At 40.5% G+C, this 19,945-nt stretch overlaps 1 protein-coding gene across 2 annotated transcripts in view; it reads left to right on the forward strand.

Annotated features, from left to right (window-relative positions):
• Window positions 1–2,891: 2,891 nt before the first annotated feature.
• LOC310720699 (mediator of RNA polymerase II transcription subunit 13-like) overlaps window positions 2,892–19,945 on the forward strand; it is a 102,093-nt gene continuing 85,039 nt past the window's right edge. The window contains exon 1 of one of the 2 annotated variants that reach the window (XM_083531561.1): window positions 2,892–4,387. In XM_083531561.1, coding sequence (XP_083387687.1) covers window positions 4,316–4,387 — 72 coding nt within the window. In that variant the 5' untranslated portion in view covers window positions 2,892–4,315. The remainder of the gene's footprint in view (window positions 4,388–19,945) is intronic. The other variant, XM_083531560.1, reaches the window with a different exon arrangement.

A 19,945-nucleotide genomic window follows, 5' to 3' on the forward strand; every position in this document is an offset into this window, starting at 1 on the left:
AGCCAAAAACTTTCCTTTATAGACAAATCTGACCACAACACACAACACCAGTTGTAAATCCAGTGACTCCTCTTGTAGCTTGTTGTAAAAGAGATGGTTTATAGTGACAAGAATCTGTGCACAGATGAGCTGTGGAATTTGATTAAACTGTAATATTTCGGTTCTTCTTTGCCTGCTGCACCTTCCTCACTACTAAGCCTGGGTTCGGTTTTCTTATGGGTCAAATTCCTGGCAAATTATCCACTGTTTTCAACTTTCAAAACTTTTTTAATCTTGAAACTTTTTACAGTATTGTCCTTGTTTGTGTCCTTATATGTGTTTTATATCCACTGCTAGCTTAAATCTCCAGGTTTACAAGTGTCTGTCTAGTTTGTGTTCAAAGCTATACAGTCTATCTATCTATCTATCTATCTATCTATCTATCTATCTATCTATCTATCTATCTATCTATCTATCTATCTATCTATCTATCTATCTATCTATCTATCTATCCATCCATCCATCCATCCATCCATCCATCCATCCATCCATCCATCCATCTATCTATCTATCTATCTATCTATCTATCTATCTATCTATCTATCTATCTATCTATCTATCTATCTATCTATCTATTTTGTCTGTCTGTCTGTCTGTCTGTCTGTCTGTCTGTCTGTCTGTCTGTCTGTCTGTCTGTCTGTCTGTCTGTCTGTCTGTCAGTTTAAATGGATGTTGGTGGACTTTATTTCCACATCCACTTGCAGTCTTTTTAGTTTGTTAACAGTGTGTGATGTGTGTGATGTGCTTGCCATGTTTCCTGTTATAGACCTTTACGAGCTTGTGACAGCTTTTTGATTCAGCCATGACATTTCAATAAGTTTGTCTTTTGTCAAAGGCATTCTGGGCAGTTTAGCAGCTCAGGACAAACAAAGGAATGTTGACTCTGATGAAGAAACTGTCACAGACACAAAAGGATTGCCTGATTAACACACAACACAGACAATCAAGTTTGATCAAGATTTAAACTTTTCAACTAGTTCAGTTTGGTGAATTCAGATGTTATCTTGTCTTGTGGATGGAATGGAAGTTTACTGTGTGAAATCGGAAGTATTATTTAAAAAAAAGAAATACATTTGTATGATGTCTGTTTTTTTGTTATAAATAATAAGCATTATGGAGATTCTTGTAAATAAATATTTACGTAAACACGTGATTTCGAATACATGTGAACTTATCTTTGAACCTTTTATCCCTCTGCATATATATATATATTTATACACATGTAATAAAATACATGTAAACTTTTAACCTGAACACTCTCTTTCTTTCTCTCTCTCTCTCAATATATATATATACGATCACAACACATAAAATGATCATATGATCAGCACATATCACAAGCAAACAAGAAATATTAAGAAAGAATGTAGTGCGCGTGTGTGTTTTAACTGGGTAATTTGTGTCAATTTGTTTGTAAAGTGTCTTGTGGGTTGTATAGAAGTGTGCAGTGTAAAATAGTGTAGTATTAAATGTTAAACGCACTTCAGAACAAAATTTTTATGATGTATGTCTAATTATTTTTGGAGATTCTTGTCAACTTATAAACCTGAACACACTCTCCACACACACACACACACACACACACACACACACACACACACACACACACACACACACACAGGACAATATATATATATATATATATATATATATATATATATATATATATATATATATATATAAAAGATAAGATAAGATAAGATAAGATAAGATAAGATAAGATAAGATAAGATAAGATAAGTTATACCTTTATTCGCCCCACAGTGGGGACATTTCTGTGTTACAGCAGCAAAGAAAAGAAATGTGCAAATATATAGAAGATAGAGAGATAATCTATCTATCTATCTATCTATCTATCTATCTATCTATCTGTCTGTCTGTCTGTCTGTCTGTCTGTCTGTCTGTCTGTCTGTCTGTCTGTCTGTCTGTCTGTGTGTGTGTGTGTGTGTGTGTGTGTGTGTGTGTGTGTGTGTGTGTGTGTGTGTGTGTGCGCGTGCGTATGTATATATACACATACTTTCTATTAGTTTACAGTCCGGTTAAAGGTTTATTATAAGAAATTGCGACATTCTCTCTTCCGGCAAGTCCTATAAATCCTGTAATCAGATTTTTAACTCCACTGATGTAATCCCTTTAACTTTCTCAGGGCAGGAAACCCGGCGCCTTCAGCCTGCCTGCTCTTCACCCCGAGCCCTGCGTCCTGCGTCCTGCTGTAATAAACGGCGGTGAAGAGCTCATGAACCGGACCACCGCCGCCGCCGCCGCGCTTCTGCCTCATATTAAATACACTGTGTTATACGGTAGCGCGGGCGCGCGCTTTGATCACGTGAGCGCGCCACTCGGTTCAATGGGAAAGCGAGTCTCTTGTTTGGCAGCGCTGGCGGCCGCCATTACATAGATATGCGTGAAGGGTGAGAGAATATTCCAGCTACTGTACACACACACACACATACACACACACACACACACACACGCAAAGACCCATTCTGTTCATTTGCATATAACTATGCATCACATGCACGCCCACTGGTGTGTTACTGTGTTACACATGCACGCGCACTGAATGCATTTTTTTATTTCCCCATCTTCTTTTTTTTTTTTCTTTCTTTTTTTTTTTGCACCAGTCGACACATTTCTCTCTCTCTCTCTCTCTCTCTCTCTCTCTCTCTCTCTCTCTCTCAGCATGCAATGTTTGAAATGTGTTTCCCAAAATCTGATCAGATCTGAAATAAAAAAGCAACGTGAGATACAAAAAGAAAGAAAGAAAGAAAGAAAGGAAGAAGGTTTCGTAATGGTCGAATACAAAAAAAAGGAAGGAAGATCTTTTTTTTCTGTTGTTCTGCTATGTTCCTGGTGGCGCTCACAACTTTTATTTCGTTTGAGGAAGAATTACGTCCGTGTGTGCACGCGCAGGCGTGTGTGTGTGTGTGTGTGTGTGTGAGGTTGTTCTGTTGATGTTGTTGCTTCCTGAAGCTTGTGCATCCTCAAGCCGAAAACATCGTGACTGATCGGAGAGGGTCAGGCTTTTATTTTTAGCCCTGCAGTGGTGTGTTGCTACAAAGTGAAACGGGGATTTGGACATTCCTTCCTTCTCTCTCTCTCTCTCTCTCTCTCTCTCTCTCTCTCTCTCTCTCTCTCTCTCTCTTTCCCCGGAACGGTGTTCGTGCAGGAGAAGAAGGCGGCGATGCAATTTCTATGCTATAAATAGAGCGTGCAAAAAAAAAAAAAAAAAAGAATAAAAAAAAGAAAGAAAGAGAGAGAAAAAAAAAGAAGAACCCTCCACACATCTCGTGCACGAGCACTTTTTTTTCTCTCAAACCCACCCCACACCCGTGTCCGCGTCTCGCGCGGAATGCCGTGGATCTCTCGGTATCTCTTTCTTTCGCGCGCACACACACGCGCGCACACGCTCGCTCGCTCTCTCTCTCTCTCTCTCTCTATCGCGCGCGCGCACGCACTCTCTCTCCCTCTCTCACACACACACACACACACACACACTCTCTCTTCCTCGCGCTCGGTTTATTGTTCCTAACCGAGACAGCTCAATAAAACGTGTCACTGGGATTATGGGGAAACTTGTGCGACTTGGCGACGGACAATAATCAGACCATCGGATGGATTTTGTGCTCGGAGAAGAAACGAGAGAAAGGAAGGAAGGAAGGAAGGAAAAAAAAACACACAGAGACACAGAGACACACACACACACACACACACACACACACACAAAACACGCCGTGTTCTGGATTACAGCAGCGCGTGAGATTACTGTAGGATTTGTATGATCGAAACAATCAAGCGGGAAAAAGAAGAGGAGGAAGAAGAAGATCGAGAAGGAGGAGAAGAAGAAGGAGGAGAAGAAGAGGAGGAAATCTGGCATGGCCACGGCGCGTCGTGTCTCCCGGTTCGGGTTAAAGAAGCACGGCTACACGCCACATCTCGGCCGACAATGATCCGGTTTCACGGTGGAAAGCGGCCCGGTGTTTACGGACACATCCGGATCGGCGAAACAAAGAATCGATTTGCATGAGGACAGGATCCTCCGTTACACACACACACACACACACACACACACGCGCGCGCGCGCGCGCACACACACACCTTCATCACGCCTTTTCCTGAAAGCAATCAGGTTTATAAACAGGGATCCTGTTTGATTATTTTTTTGTTTTGTTTGAAAACGGAACCCTTTTTTTTCGGCACCGTGGGCTCGATCCTAATACCGATCGATCGAGGATTTCGACATGCCCTTCTCTGAGGAAGCCATCGGCGGACCACTATGACTACAGCGGCGAATTGGGTGGCGAACGGGGCAAGCCTCGAAGACTGCCATTCCAACCTTTTCTCTTTGGTACGGTGGGATTATTGTATAGTTTCTGCCTAATTTTTTTCATTTAAAACAATCACTAGTAATAGATGAATCCCATAGTAGTGAACAGAGTATGATGAGTGTGCAAGGGCTCGAGGTGAAAGGGAGCATGCATAGGATTGGGATGCAGCCTTGTTTTAGTGTACAAAGGTGAAGCAGATCTTTTTTTTCTCTCTCTTTTCTTTTTCTCTTTTTCTTCATCTGGTAGTAGACAATCGATGATGAAAATGATCAATCAGACAAGAATCTCATAGATTGATAGGTCTCCTATATTGTGTGTTTCATTTATTGCTTCCTGACCAATTGTCCAATCTAAACTTGACTCCCATTGAGTTTATATATATATATATATATATATATATATATATATATATATATATATATATATATATAAATATATACATAAATATATACATAAATATTATGAAAAAGAACACATGATGGGATGACAAGCCAAATTCCCTTACACCATAGAAATCAGGACTCGTGCCCATCCTCCTTAAGGAAACTTGTCTCATGTCTCAAGATGTCATGTCATGTCTCTGCACACTTCATTTTGTCCGCTCTCGATTTTTTTATTTATGCATATCAAGCTCTGTTAATTGCATCATCACAATGATCGATATCATCCATCCATCCATCCATCCATGTATTGTATTAGAGCACCGATGCAACCCGATGTGTCATGTTTTTTTTTTTTTTATCAGAGCTGCAGTGGATTAAAGAGGATTTAAGAGACGTTCTGACGTTCTGAAACCTACTCTTTATTGAGTCAGCATTAGGGAAAATGACGTACGATTTTATGGAGAACAAAAACACCATTTCCAGTCTTTGATCAGAAGCGGTTACACGGCAAACGCTTTGGTCGTGATTAGAAGCTCTTACGGTCATGCAATAGATTTTTATTCACCCCAAGATGTATGGGATGGCCCAGTTTATTTTCTTAAAACTCCCTGTGAAGTTGAAATACTCAGCGTTTGAGGAAACATGAGCGCTTTAGCCAGTGTCTGACCTTTTCTTCTTGCTTTTTTTTTTGCTTCTGTCGATTGTGCCTTGTGTGTATTATGTGCGTTACTTACTCCAAGTAGCCAGATTCTCCAGATACCCGAGATAACGTTTGGATGCTGAAATGAGAGTTTTTATCACGTGAACCCAAAAGGATATAAAATAACAACCCCAATATTTCATTCACTTGTTGAAATAGCAAGAAACGAGGGCACTAAGATGAACAGTTCTTGGCTACAGAATGCATAAAATAAAACAGAAATTAGTGGTCGGAAATACACAGACTGAGGCGTTCATAGGAACCTTCGGCTGTCCGGAAGAGAACGGACGTAAATCGGAACACATGGAAAATTCCGAGAGCAGACAGGAAAACACGTTGGCCGAGTCTTAAAAAACAGAGCCCTGGTTTAAGCTTGAAGAATGTTGTCCAGCTCCTGAGCTATTTTCTTCTGCGTTTAGGAAGGGAAGAAAAAAATCCGAGTGAGGAAATGAGAGAGAGAGAGAGAGAGAGAGAGAGAGAGTGAGTGAGTGAGTGGGAGCTGGGGAATCTGTTTTCGCTTTAGGAAAGTATTATGTGTGATATGTATTTCCTGAACTCGGGCCCGGGCCCAATTTAAAAGGAGCTGTCACTCTCTCTTTCTCTCTCTCTCTCTCTCTCTCTCTCTCTCTCTCTCTCTCTCTCTCTCTCTCTCTCTCTCTCTCTCTCTCTCTCTAGCTCTGCCCTGACTCATGGTGTAGTCACCACCGAAATATGAAGTGCGGGTGGAAAAATTACGAGACCGAAAAAAAAGTACACATGTGTTTACAGGCTTCTGAAGATGGGTTCTATGCTTCGAAACGTCCACCTCCCCCCCCCCCCATTTGTTTACATTGCAGATAGTCGTCAAATGAAGTCTTACGATGCCGGCGCTCATCGTTGGACTATGCTGTGTTCTTAGTTTTTTTACTTTGTAGAAATTACCGTGTTACTTTTTTTTTCACGCTTATGTCATATCGCTAGAACGGTTGCTATGGTGTTTTTTTTAGAGAGAGAGAGAAAAAAAAAAGGAGCAAACTCACAATATAAGTCATAATTCATGTTTTGCAGTTTGGTTAGGGGAAAAAAAAAGTTTTTCTGTTCTTGCTCAATGTTGTCCAGCATTAGTTTATTTCATATTAATGACAAAATTTGGAAAGGATTGTGCAAACGCTGGCCTCACAATCTAAATACGATGAGGCAACGTATATAATGGTAGTATTGGCTAGTCAGAGGTCTTTGATGGTGGTGTTAGCATGAAAGCTGACGCTTGGGAAGCTGATCTTTGGGTTTAAGAAGGTGAGAAAGCTGGACAGAGAGAGCTGCAGCATCACCGTCTATACTTAGAGAAGAATTCCGATGCAGTGAGTCAAAAGCAGCATGTTGGTGAAAATCTTGGAATTTTATTGCAGAATGAATCGATTCATGATAAAAGTGCAGAGCTCGTTTTTTTTCCCCTTTTTGTGAGGATTATTTAGTTTTTTTATGATGATTTTCTGTGGTCTGATCTAACAGGGCTGCTCCGACTGAAACGCTGGTAATGAAATGTTGTCAAGTGGCGGTATAATGTGATCATCTAAAAGGCGCTTATTAACCAAACTGTAGTCAGACAGTGAGCTGTGAGTAGGCTGGAAACAATTCTGCGACATAGCCAGCGAGGGGGAGAAGAAAAGAAAAAAAAAAGCGTGAAAAGGACATGGAAGGAATTCCCTTAGATAACTGAGATTTGCCGTGGTTTGGTATCAGCCAACTGAGGGGCAGGAAACCCAAAAGCTTTGTCTGTGTCTTCAGACTGCTAGGGATTCCCCGGTGTTGGGTTACAGGGGTACAGCAAATGCCACCATGGAGCTTTTTTAATGGCTCAACTGTCCAAGATTTGGCACTATAATGAAAAGCCTAGCAGCGTATTTTTCATCAATTTGAAAAAGATGAACGGTCAGGCTAAAGGTGAACAAATCACCAGGCACAATCTCAACCTCAAAGTGATATTATTCATAATAATTCCCTTAGGAATAATATTCATCACCCCAAATCATCCCCCCTGCAAGCACGTATGCCCCTTAAAGATCAGTACACTAGAAAAAAATCGATCTATTAACAAGCCTGGCCGCTTCTGCCGAGCAAAGCGCAATGATTAAGAGGAATGAAAGCTTTAGGGGCTAAAAAAAAAAAAAAAAAAAAGTGGAATAAATCCTTCTTTTGTAAAGTGATGGATCTTGTACGGGGTGGGGGGGATCCTGAAAGTCGAGGGGTTGAAGTATGACTAAAGAGCATCCGTTGCGTTGGTCCTCGGGTATAGAGTTTGCGCATGTGTATCTGTGTGTGGATGATATTTAGGAGTCGATTTGAGTGTGAAATATGTAAGCCCTGCAGTGCCAGCTGTGTGTGCTATTCTTAGTCGACTGGTGCTTCTGCGCGTGGTGCGACACGAGGGAGTAGTAGAAGAAGAATTGGCAGAGAGGAAATACGCACATACACACACACACACACACACACACACACACACACACACACACACACACAGGGCGAAAGCCCAGATAACGGATAGCGATTGTCCTCGGCATCGCCGACAGTCTGCTGCCCTTCAAACTTGTATTGATGGCTCTAAATCCGAGCGTCTCATTGGATCGCTCCAGTTTCTGACTGCAGTGACTTCATCCGGTGGAGTCGCCCGAACTGAATTGCGTAAAAAGCGACGCCTCGTCTGCACTCTCAATCTCTAGGGTGTATTCTGATACAGGGGGATGATACCATGGGGTCTGAAAGGCGAGCGACTAAAAAGACGTTTAATACAATATGCGTTTGATTGTAAATCTGTTGGCCCACAAATCGAGGTTTTGAGGTCATTATAAGGGGCAATTAAAGAATTTCCTAGTTCCTAGTTCCTTTTTTTTTTTTTTCTTTAGAAATGTTTCTCAATTCTTGACTACTCTAAAGGTAGTCTACTTTAGTAACCAAATGGGAACATCCCCAATGATGTAATCCCTTGCTTGAGTCTAAACTTGAGGTACAGTTAAGTTGCGAATGTTTTTCCAGTGGCAATGCGGGTTTTCTCCAGGTTCTCTGGTTTCCTTTTATCCAGACCGGACATGCTGGTAGATGGGTTGGATAACTAAAAATTGGCCATGCTGTAAATGGGTGTGTGAGTGCCTGTGTGAGACTGGAGTTCCCACCTACAGCATCTTCCCACCTTGTTGCCAGTATTCCTGGGATTCCCATTGATCCTACACATGTCTAGAATAAAGTAGTTACCGAGTAATACTGAGTGCTCAGTTTTGGAAAGGTAATAAAAAGCTTGTAGGATCTCCTAATTTGACAGCCCTGGTCCATGGAAAGCCCCTTGAAGAACAGTAATTATGTTGGCTATGTTGATGTCTGTGAATCAAGTATGCCTTGCCTAATTAGACAGTTCATAAAGCCCCCCCAAGGGTCCTGACTCATTGATGCTGTGATAAGCAAACTTGATCAGCAGCGTACCACTATGTATATAAGTGTAATAAAAGAGTCATTAGCATCTTGGCTGCTGCAGGTGCTTTTGGTCACAGTTTTAGCAGCCGAATCAAAGGGCACACCCATTCTGTAGGGAAATGACAGACTGCGGGTTTTAGGAAGGTCTTATGGCAGGTCAAGACTTGCTCATTGACTCGTTTTGAAATTTTTTATTTCCAATAAACATATCTTCTTTTTACTGATTTGATAGTACTGTGTGTGCACTTTCAGCATGAGAAATTCAGCTGCTCACAGGACTTGTTTGGTGGATGCTCCACTGTATCTAAACTGGTAATTCTAATAAACAGATTATAGCGAAGCCGGTATGTAAGATTTTTATAAAATCGTTACGCTGGAAGCAGTCTCTAGTTTCTCTGGCTTGGAATGTCTTCAAGACAAAGGATTTCAGGTTTTCTTTTCTTTTTTTTTCTAAACATGAAATGCCTAGGAACCTGTAGCAGTTCTGCAAAAAACCAATTGCAACATGTCCATGGTTAAGAAATGTGAAATTGTAGTCTAATTGTATTACAATTGTTGATGGATGAATTATGCGGTTATTTTCTAACTTTTTAAGGGCCTTTACCTTAAATTAGTTTTCCCAACCCTTTTTTTTTCCTCAATTAGTAAAGTGCAGAGTAATACTGATGTCGGTATTGTCAAGCCAGGAATGCAGATCTTGTTAAAGGAGCTGTGGGTACAATAAGGCCCAGTTAGGATGCTGTTTATAATAGTGAATTCCCTTTAGGTAGCTACTGTTATGCACTTACTCGATTATATGCCTGCGTTCGGTTGTGGAATATTACACTAGCGAGGCCTGACAAGCCTGTAATCTTCCGCGCCAGCTCGTTTTCCCTCCTCACCTTTGGAATCAAACCTCAGCAAATCCTCTAAACCTTCAGCACTTGTTCTGACCGGGGCTTTAGTTGGATTACTGTTCACCGGTATGAATTTACAGTCAGATTTTATAGTCTGATAGTCATAAGACGCTCATGTTTTTTTTTTTACTGAACAAAAAAGCACCAGGTGTCAAACTCTAGAGAAACGAGAGAAGACTGCCTGACGATCTGGAATTAGGTCTCTTTGTAATTTTGCAGTCCATTGAAAACAAAACAAAAAAACGTAGGTAAATAAAAAAGAAGGATCCCTAAACAGCCTGCAATGTTATCTGTCTGCTGTAACCCTGGAGACTGAATCTTGAAAATTGAATAAGTTGCTGAAGTCTTACAGATGTTATATGTTGCCTAGCAACTGTTTTTACTTCCCTCTCTTTTCCCCCTCCACCCTTCCTCTCTTGTTCTCTTGTTCTCTCTTCTTCCTTTCCATGCCTGTCAGAGTTAATTAAGTTACACCGGAGAGAATCTGGTAAAGGAGGCCCTGCTTTATTTATTTGCCTGGTTAATAATTCAGGCTAAACAGGGATAGTGTTTTAGGGTAGCCAGTCTTTCGAGGAAGCCGCCTTTATGGACCTTGACTTGTATCTTTGTGCAAATGTTAGGGTTCCAGGCAGCTTTGTTTGTCACACTTTGGCTCGCATCCACCACCAGCCCCCTCCTTATGCGAAAGGTGAATCTCTTGACTGGCACATCCATCCATCGCTCTGCCCGAGGGAGACCAAACTGCTCTAATTAGGTCGCTTACTCTTACCTTGTAGGGCCACATCCCTGCTACGCCTTGCAGCCCCATATTCCCATCACAGAATGCCCTGTAGAGGTGAGAGGCTGAGCGACGCTGGGTTGCACACCTGACTCACAGCCTTTTCTTTGTGCCCCAAATATATGGGCGTGACGGTTATTGGTGCGTCTGTACACAGAGATATACAAAAATCTTAAATAGATGCTACGTTATTATACACCGGGGGAGATGGACAGGGGTTTGATTGTAGGGGGACACTTAATGTTGCAGTCAAGTGCAGTTGACTTGCCTTTTTGAATTCCAGATTGCGTAAATCTTAGAGAAAATTCTGTTCTGGTAAACTATACAATTGTAAAAGCGATCCTCATAACAAGGCAATTAAAAGATCTTAATTTTTTTAATTAAAAAAAATTATTAAATACCCTCAGGAGATAATTTCCGACAAAAATTCATGTTGCTCCAATAGTCTATTAATTTCTCATTTGTCGTTGTAGTCCTTCAATAGTCCATTAATTTTGCATTTAAAAAAAAAAAAATTTTCAGAAAAAAAAAAAGAAAGTTGAGCTGAACTCACAAATGGTGTGGTGCTAACTAGGGCTGAGGCGATCAATCTTTTAGTAATCGAGTGTTCTGCCGTTTAGTTTATCGATTAATCGGATAAGAAGTACTTTTTCTTTATTAAAGAGCAATACTAAATATACAAGAGAAAATAAGACGGTTCTCTTAAAATGAACAACAAGTCATTTGTTTTGTTTTTTTTAGAAAATGTTGAATTTTTATTGCTGAAATTGCAATCTGCGAAAACTAAACCCATTTAGTGCATTTATTTGCCATATTACATCAAAATGAACATAAATATATATAAAAAATAATAATAATACATTTAAAAAAAGGTAAACGCACCGTATGGCGTTTTCTTTATGTATTAGTATGAAATGATCCCATACTTTGGAAACTTTCTGTTGTGTTCTTTGGCCTGAATTTTCTCCTCAGCCCTCGCTGTTTTCCCTCAGTCCCTCCATTTTTCATTCTGCAGCGTCTTCTGTGTTACCTGTCCTGTGGTCTCATTTATAAATATAACGTACACACGTTTTCAGCCTCGTATTTACACGCAAAGGTTGTAATTTATAATAAAAAGAAAAACTCGACGGAAGAAAGTACCTGTAAGTAAACTCTGAGCCCTGCGTACGCACAGTGTGGAAACACAGAAGTCTAGAAGAGAAATTATCGACGTAGCTAGCGCGCACATCCTGGAAAGTGGCGTACGCGCAAAACAAGGATGTAAATGTACGTACGCCACTTTCCAGGTTGTGCCTTATGTATCTATGTCTACAATTCCCCTCCACGTTTATAAATGAGATCCCAGAGCAGTCCAGAGTTTAGCAGGTGGTGTCAGTAATAATGGTCTGTGGGGAAACACAGTGCTCTGTGTGTAGTTAAATGGACTAAACGAAGCAAATACGTTGCCTTGATACTTTTTTTTGTATTTGATTTATTTGAGTTACTCGAAGGAATTGTTTCAGCCCCAATGCTAACTAAACAAGCTAAGGCAATATTGCTTTTGTGCTAATCTAGCCGTTACCTCAGAGTAAGCTGAGGTAACATGTGCTATTATATATAAAATTTAAGTTCATGCTTTTCCACATATGCTGTGGTTTTACCTAGCTTTTGCACAGTGTAATGAAAAAAACAAATCCATGGACAAACCAGATGCAGTCAATCAGCTTAACTTGATTTCTCTGGCTTGAATTGTTCACAAAAACCTTTTACACCATAGTGAGACCATCGAAACAGCAGGAAGTCAGTCTTCCTCCTTATTGAGAAAAGACAGTTAACGTTTTCCTTCGCTGGATTAAGGATGAGCCGAGACTCGCAAGTTCCTCTTCCGCTTTAGGCTTGTTTTGTGACAAAACAGAAAGACTCAAATTGTTAATCTGTGGGCAATTTTTCATCAATAAACATTTTTAATCTTGAATTTGATTTTATATTTAATACGATTTTTGAGATGATCGAATTTTTTTGCTTAGGTCCATGACAACTTTTACCTCAGATTCAACAAAAACAGCTCAGAAGGAGGATACCATAGACCCTTCCTTTTAAAAGAAGAATATAAATTATGAAAATGTTAAGTTTTGTCCATGGAATAAGATGTGAAATAAAAGTTTATGAAATGAAAATCATTTCACCTAGGCATTTATTACTTAAGTTCAGTGAATGCCTTTAGGGCTTCCACGATGAGGGAGTTTCCCATAAACTGGTTTTTTGTGTTGTTTTTTTTTGTCTGTTTCTGAAAAGTGTAGCGTTGAAATTCTTGTGGTTTATAATTACACAGAGGCTCCAGATATTGTGGATAGAGATGAGGTTGAAAACACAAAAGTATTACCTCAAAAATGGCTGGAAGATTTGAATCTGAATGCAGCGTTTGCAGTTGAAAATTATTTCCTTCACTGAAATGCAAAACACGGATTTGGGATAGAAAAAAACAAAAGAATAAACACATGGACTACAATAGATAAACACAAAAATGTTAAATGTTTGTTGATATTTAGCAAAAGAAGTAGAAAATCTTTTTTTTTTTTTCCTCTTCTAAGTCCAAGAGAATAAAATCAGAACAATAAACGATCCACAAATGATCACTGATCAGTTTTTTTTTTTTTTTTACTTTTTCCCAGAATTTGATTTTTTACGAAATACGGCCTTGGAGACTTAAATTTACGACCAGTGATATGTTCCTGTCCGGATTACCTCACTTGTTTTCAATTGTCTGCCGCCAAGACCTTGCGAGCGGTAATCAGAGGGAGGTACTGTCAGAGAAATACACACTTGTTCCTGTATTTCGTTTCAGCTGAAGAACCTGTTATTCCTGCTGGTATATCCTTTTAATTTCTTCTGTCCTGTCTATAATTGGCCAACACCATCCATTGTACGTGTATCACTTATGCAACCACTCCCTTCGAGCAAGCGCAATTAGCGGCGATACGCTTTGCGACGTCTCGCCGCGTCGTGATGTAATAAGGCGAAGCCGCATAGAAGTTACACGGTGTATAATTACACGTGCAGCGAGGGTAGGCGAAATATTCCCGAACAAGAGTGCCAATATAATCTGAACTGTACAATTGCAGTCAGGATTGTATTATTCAGTATATCCCCAGCGTGATAAACGGCTTCTCTCAGCAGCATGGTAGACTTTGTGTATCTAATCATAAACTCACTGCTGTGACAGTTTACAGGCTCCCTATGAAGCCCGGCTCTTCGGAGAGAACGCTTGTTGGGTTTTTTTTTTTTTTTTTTTTTTTTTTTTTTATGAATGGGGACTTTTGTGTTTGCTTACCTGGTACGATAACAAAAAGGCCGCTCGACTGTTCAGTCGATGGAGCAGTAAAGCACACGGTTAGAGAGTGCCAAAGCATGCCTGAGACTCAGTGGAATCCCTTAGCTCTGATACATGTATTCCTCGAGTTTAGCCTTTGCATACAATAGGATACAGTGTTACCGTCTAGGAACCGTTTTTAAGCGCTAGTGTTTGTGTAACGCATTTTGCAAAGTCGAGGACATACTGAATAACGCTTTCTTCTTTTACTTTCAGTTTTGCATAGCTCAGGAGAGATGTCAGTGTCAGTCATGCATGCAGTAGGACGTTGTTTGCAAATCTTGATAAAGTCTTTGTGTTTACTTTTCCTATCAAAATCACAGTTGTCGCAGAGTAAATTTGCCTAAATGTGACACGCCCACCTCTGGCAAACATGCGCTTGTCTTGCGGTACTTTTATGTACGTGCAAACGCTTTCCAATTATTGGCAGAAAATGTTGCTCATTTTATTCTGGAAGCACGGTGCAGAATTAACTGGTCATTTAAATAAATAAAGAAAGAAAGACCATGTAAAAAGTATGCACATTGTGCACTTTGCATTTATTATTGATCGGATTTCAGTTCAACAACTTGCCGAACTGTTTGTTTATTTGATGACTACTATGAATGCTGCCTAGCAGGATTAGCCTCTTTGATCGTGTATAGTCTCTGGCTTTTGGCCAGGATATTTGCATTTACACTTCACGATTTTATTTCATTCAGATGTCGAAGCTGCTGATGTTTGCTTCTCGGTTTAGGGTCATTATCGTCCAGCTGTACATAGGTCCCCTGGTGGTCTAGTGGTTAAGATGCAGCGCTCCCACCGCTGCGACCCGGGTTCGATTCCCGGTCAGGGAACCATCCCCAGCCACTCTTAGTGCCTGTCCCAAGCCCGGATAAATTGGGGAGGGTTGCGTTAGGAAGGGCATCCAGCGTAAAACATGTGCCAAATCAAACGTGCGGAGGATCCGCTGTGGCGACCCCTAACGGGAGAAGCCGAAAAGAAAGTTTAGTTTTATCGTCCAGCTGTACATGTGTCCCCCCCTCAGAAGATTGCACCAATGTGTGTATATTTATATTTACTACCTGCAAGTATTTATTGCAAATCTGCATCCCTATTGGCATACAATCAAATTATTATTTATTCCAATATGGCAGACATTGCAAATTTTTTCCAATATGGCATATCAAGGCATTGCCTAGAGGGCTCTTTAGAGATGTACTGCTAAGGGAGAGGCTTTAAGCCATATTATAGTGTGCCCCTTTGGGACACTGCAGCTGTTGTTGAAGAGTGCTCCATTAGCGAGTGGTCTTTGGGTGTGTGCTCTTGTAGCAGAGAGTGGCCTTTAGAACTGCTTGCTGCTTTGGAATGGGACCTTTAGGGCTGTATTGCTGATAAGTGTGGCCTTTCGGATTGTGCTGCTAGATCGGAAAAGGTGTTTAGGGCTGTGCAGCCAAGTGGTCTTTAGAATTCTGATGCTCTACAATGTCGTTTTCAGGGCAGCTGGCTGGTGGGAACATGGACTTCCTTGTGGATAAAAATAGACACAAAATGTTTGTATTGCTAATAAATAAAAACAAACTTTGGAGCTGTTTAGTGGAAAGGTGCCTTTGGGGCTATACAGATCTACAAACATGGTGGCCTTTAGGGATGTTGGCTGTTATGGGACCTAAAGAACTATGGTACTTGTCGCTTGTGTACAGAGGTTCCTTAAGGACCGTTACATCCATGAAGAGGGACATTTAGGACTGTGTAGCTGTAGTAAAGAGAGGCCCAAAAGGCTATATAACTTTACTACAGAGGCTGTGGCTCTATTACAATGGCTTCTATGGCTCTGGGTGTTACTGAGAGGGTTGTACACTTGTAGAAAAGAGAGACTTTCACGGATGTGCACTCTTAACAGGAAGGGGCTCTTAGGACTGTTGAGCTTTAATAAAGTGTCCTTTAGGGCTCCATTATGAAGGCCTCTATAGCTACTGGTATCTTTAAGGTTAAACAACCATAGTAGCGCAGGACCCTTAGGGTTGTGCACATGTAGCATAGACAGACCTATAGGGCTGTTAAATTATTATTAAACCTTACGAGTGGCATTTTAGGCTCTGTAGCATAAAAGGCTTAACACTTGTATTAAAGAGGGATTTTTTTAGGAATGTTTACACCTAATGAGACAAGCCCTATATGACTAGATACCTTTAATACAGAGTGACCTTTAGGGCTGTGCAGCTCTGGTATAAAGGCCTCTATGGCTCCAGGCTGCTGTAGAAAGGGATATTTAAGACTGCACCTTTAGTAACACAGAGCCTCCTTAGATGTTTGTGCACATCTAGCAAAGTGGGACCTATAGGGCTGTAAAACTGTAATAATTCAGCATGGCATTTAAGGCTCTGCAGTTTTGTTACAAAGGCCTCTAGGGCTACCGACTGCTATGCCAATTCAGGCTCTGCCGGCTTTACATGGCCTACAGTCTCATTGTTTTATATTGACCTTGGAAATGTATGAAAGATAATGTTGAAACAGCCTGTAGCATGTCATTACCTGAAGTCTGTTCACAGCACTAACATGATATAAAGATAGTTTTTTAGTGCGCAACACCGACAACGTGGAACCAGAGTCTTAATTTGAGAGAATCACCAGCTGCAAAGTTTGAAGAGAAGTGAGAGACCTGATGCATTATTTCTCGAACTAAGACAGTGATTTCTTTCTAAAGAAGCTTCGACATGAATGTTGTACAATCATTTACTTACATGTTATATTTCTATTATTTCCCAATGGTCAATATTCTACTCTTTTTGGAAAGCAGTTGAAACAATTAGCCCTTGTATGTATCAGAGTAGGGGGAGTGGTGGCTCCAGCGGTTAAGGCGCTGGGTTGCCGATCGGAAGGTCTGGGGTTCAAGCCCCGGTATCGCCGAGCTGCCACTCTTGGGCCCTTGAGCAAGGCCCTTAACCCTCTATGCTCCGGGGGTCCCTTACGAGGGAAATATCAAGCTCCGTGACGTCGAAGTGACGTCGGGCCGCCTTCCCGTGGGCTCACCACCTGCAGGAGGGACCGTAAGGGACGGTGCTGTGAGGATTGGGCAGCAGTTGAAGGCGGGGGCCTGCTTAGACTGCTGCCCCTGCGACCCGGATTACGGATAAGCGGGAGCAAATGAATGAATGAATGAATGTATCAGAGTGGATTTTCAGCAGCAACTTTTACAGCAGCGAGAGTTTTATCGTTTTAGAAATATTTTGTTTACTTTTATAAGTAAGTAAGTAATGTACTGGGAAGGTTTTATTTGCATTTTCCATTTTGAAACATCACAGTTTTAGCCTTTTTGAAGCATGATGTGGAGGTATATAATGTGTGATGCCGACAGAGTGTTACTAATAATGAAGCTGTTGGTGTTATCGCCTTTTACCGTTTTTAATATATTTCTTTATTTTAACTTCTTCTCCTTTTCATCGAAGCAGCCTTGTTCCACGACTCACATACACAAATCGCCATATTCACCATTTAGGTTAAACACAAAAAACTCCATTTAGCTCAGTAAGGTCATTAGGAAATGTTTACAGTAGCTGCTTTATTCTGTATGCAACTATAATTGTATGCTATTATGCATGCAATTGTTTGTAAGGCAGTGATCTGAACTATAGAGCAGAGCAGTTGAGGGGTCTTGTTCAAGGTACCAACAGTGGCAGCTCGAAGATGCTTAGATTTGAACTCGCAACCTTCCGATCAGTAGTCCAATGTCACTAAATATAAATGACCACTTCAGACCACACTATGATACCATTTGAACATACACCTTCCAGCCAATCAAAATTGAGCATTCAGACAGACCTGAATTAGCTTTAGTTCATTTTATAGTCTGTGCTACGTTACACGTTCTGTGACATTCCCTTATGGCCTCATTTTAAACTTCTGGGCTGTTCCTGGGTACTGACACGGCTGTGTTTATATTTCTGCTATACATGATAGGACGTAGCGAGTGTATGTGTTTGTGTATATAGTCTTGTGACAGTCTTTCTTTCTTTCTTTCTTTCTTTCTTTCTTTCTTTCTTTCTTTCTTTCTTTCTTTCTTTCTTTCTTTCTTTCTTTCTTTCTTTCTTTCTCCGGTTTTCTTTCTGTCTCGAACACACACCCTCTCACACACACACACACACACACACACACACACACACACACACACACACACACACACACACACACACACTGAAACTAAGCAGCTGCATGATGTTATGGCTCAGGCCTGGAGTTCTCGCTTACATGTTGGCAGATCCTGATATGGATGGATGCTCTCGCTTTCATAAGAACAGAGACAACATGTTCCTAGTATAGATGCATACACAAGAACGCGTGTATGAACACAGATTTCATCGCACCGGGTGTAACACGTGTGGCCAGGTTGCAATCCAGGAGCAGTGCACGTGTGGTTTAAACGCTTTCAAAGACCAGTGTGACGTGATTTCTGGACGACGGTGCCAAGAAGGGCTGCATTACCTCAAACTTTTTTTTTTCCTTTTTCCTTTGAGCTTTCAGTGCTTTAGTCTGAGTAGCATGGCGTTACATTTTTGTTATATTGAAGCACGCTTGTACAAAATTGTACTCATAATTCTCATACTTGTATCTTTGTTGCAAGGAAAAAATTAAGCCCTTGCAACAGTCTGTCATTTTTTTTGTCTGTGTAGCCAAATCCTAAATAGCGTTCTATTGACAATACTATAGAAACATTTATACCACAGGTAATGAGCATATATATATATATATATATATATATATATATATATATATATATATATATATATATATATATATATATATATATATATATATATGGTAAATCAGAGAGTAAACCATTTTTCTATTTCTGTGAAAGACATACTCTAAACTTAAAACGCATACATGTATTTGGAATTCAGTGGAATCAGAAACATCCATATTATGTGAAGAAAACTTCTACTACTAGCCGTGTCACCTAACTAGCGAGTCGAGAATGCTGAGCATATTGAGCGTATTCATAGACAAAAGTCAACCTTCAGTTTGATTTACCTCAGAAGCAACATCTCTGTTAATTTACACTGAATGGTTTTAAGAATTCTGACTGCTTGGTTTGAAATCCTGTGTAATGACTAGCACGTTACTCGAGTTTGCTAGGTCTTACTGAGGTAATAATTCTGATGCTTTTATTAGAGTTATTTTTGGTGACGGCTGGCAATGATATTGAATAGGACGCCCAGACATTTTCTTTACTACCTGCCAGTAAGAGTAACACAGCATTACGTACTGTTATGAAGCCATTAGGGTTGTGCTTTATAGCACAGGATCTCATTACAGGTATAAAAGCTATTACATATACACATACGAACACACTTAGTGAAAGACAGATCATATGGATAAGCAATTAATTATTATTGCAACCATTTTTTTGAATATATATATATATTTGCTTTAGTTTAAATAACAGTATTTTTTTGAGTATTCAGCTATCCTTTCCCTTCTGTCCTCTTGTTAGAAAACCCAAAATTTGCGTCCTGCTTTGAACCAGGACGTTCCACTTTTGGCCTCGTTTCTGTTTTCCACACAACACAGCGATATCTCTGTTTAAACAACGTCGGCGCGCTGCTCTTTTGACTGCTCATCAATAGGCCGAGCGTCAGCCTGTGTTTGACAGAGCCCGGCTGCGGCAAGGGAGTACCGTACGGCTTTCCATCAAGCCACACGAAGGAGACGTCAAATAGCGAGTGATTCACTCTGACAGGATTTCGCTCACTCTCTCCTACCTGTTTTTTTTCTGTCTCAGTCTTCTTCTCATTTCATGTTTTTTTTTTTTTTTTTTTATAGCTCACTCTTTAAAATCATCCATTCTAGATTTCATGTCTTTGGAGTGAAGGTTTTCCTTTTTCTGCTGCCTCTTTATCCTCTCTGCTCCTACCAGTAATGCTAAGAGAAACTTGTGTTTCGACCCCATATGCAAATTGTTCTAGCGTTTATACAGCAACAGTAATTTTCAGGAAATGACTACCCGGGAAAACGATGGTCATAAACACACCATTAATAGATACTTGTG

This window comes from Silurus aristotelis (genome assembly GCF_946808225.1).
Source record: "Silurus aristotelis genome assembly, chromosome: 26".
NCBI classification, from domain to species: Eukaryota; Metazoa; Chordata; class Actinopteri; order Siluriformes; family Siluridae; genus Silurus; species Silurus aristotelis.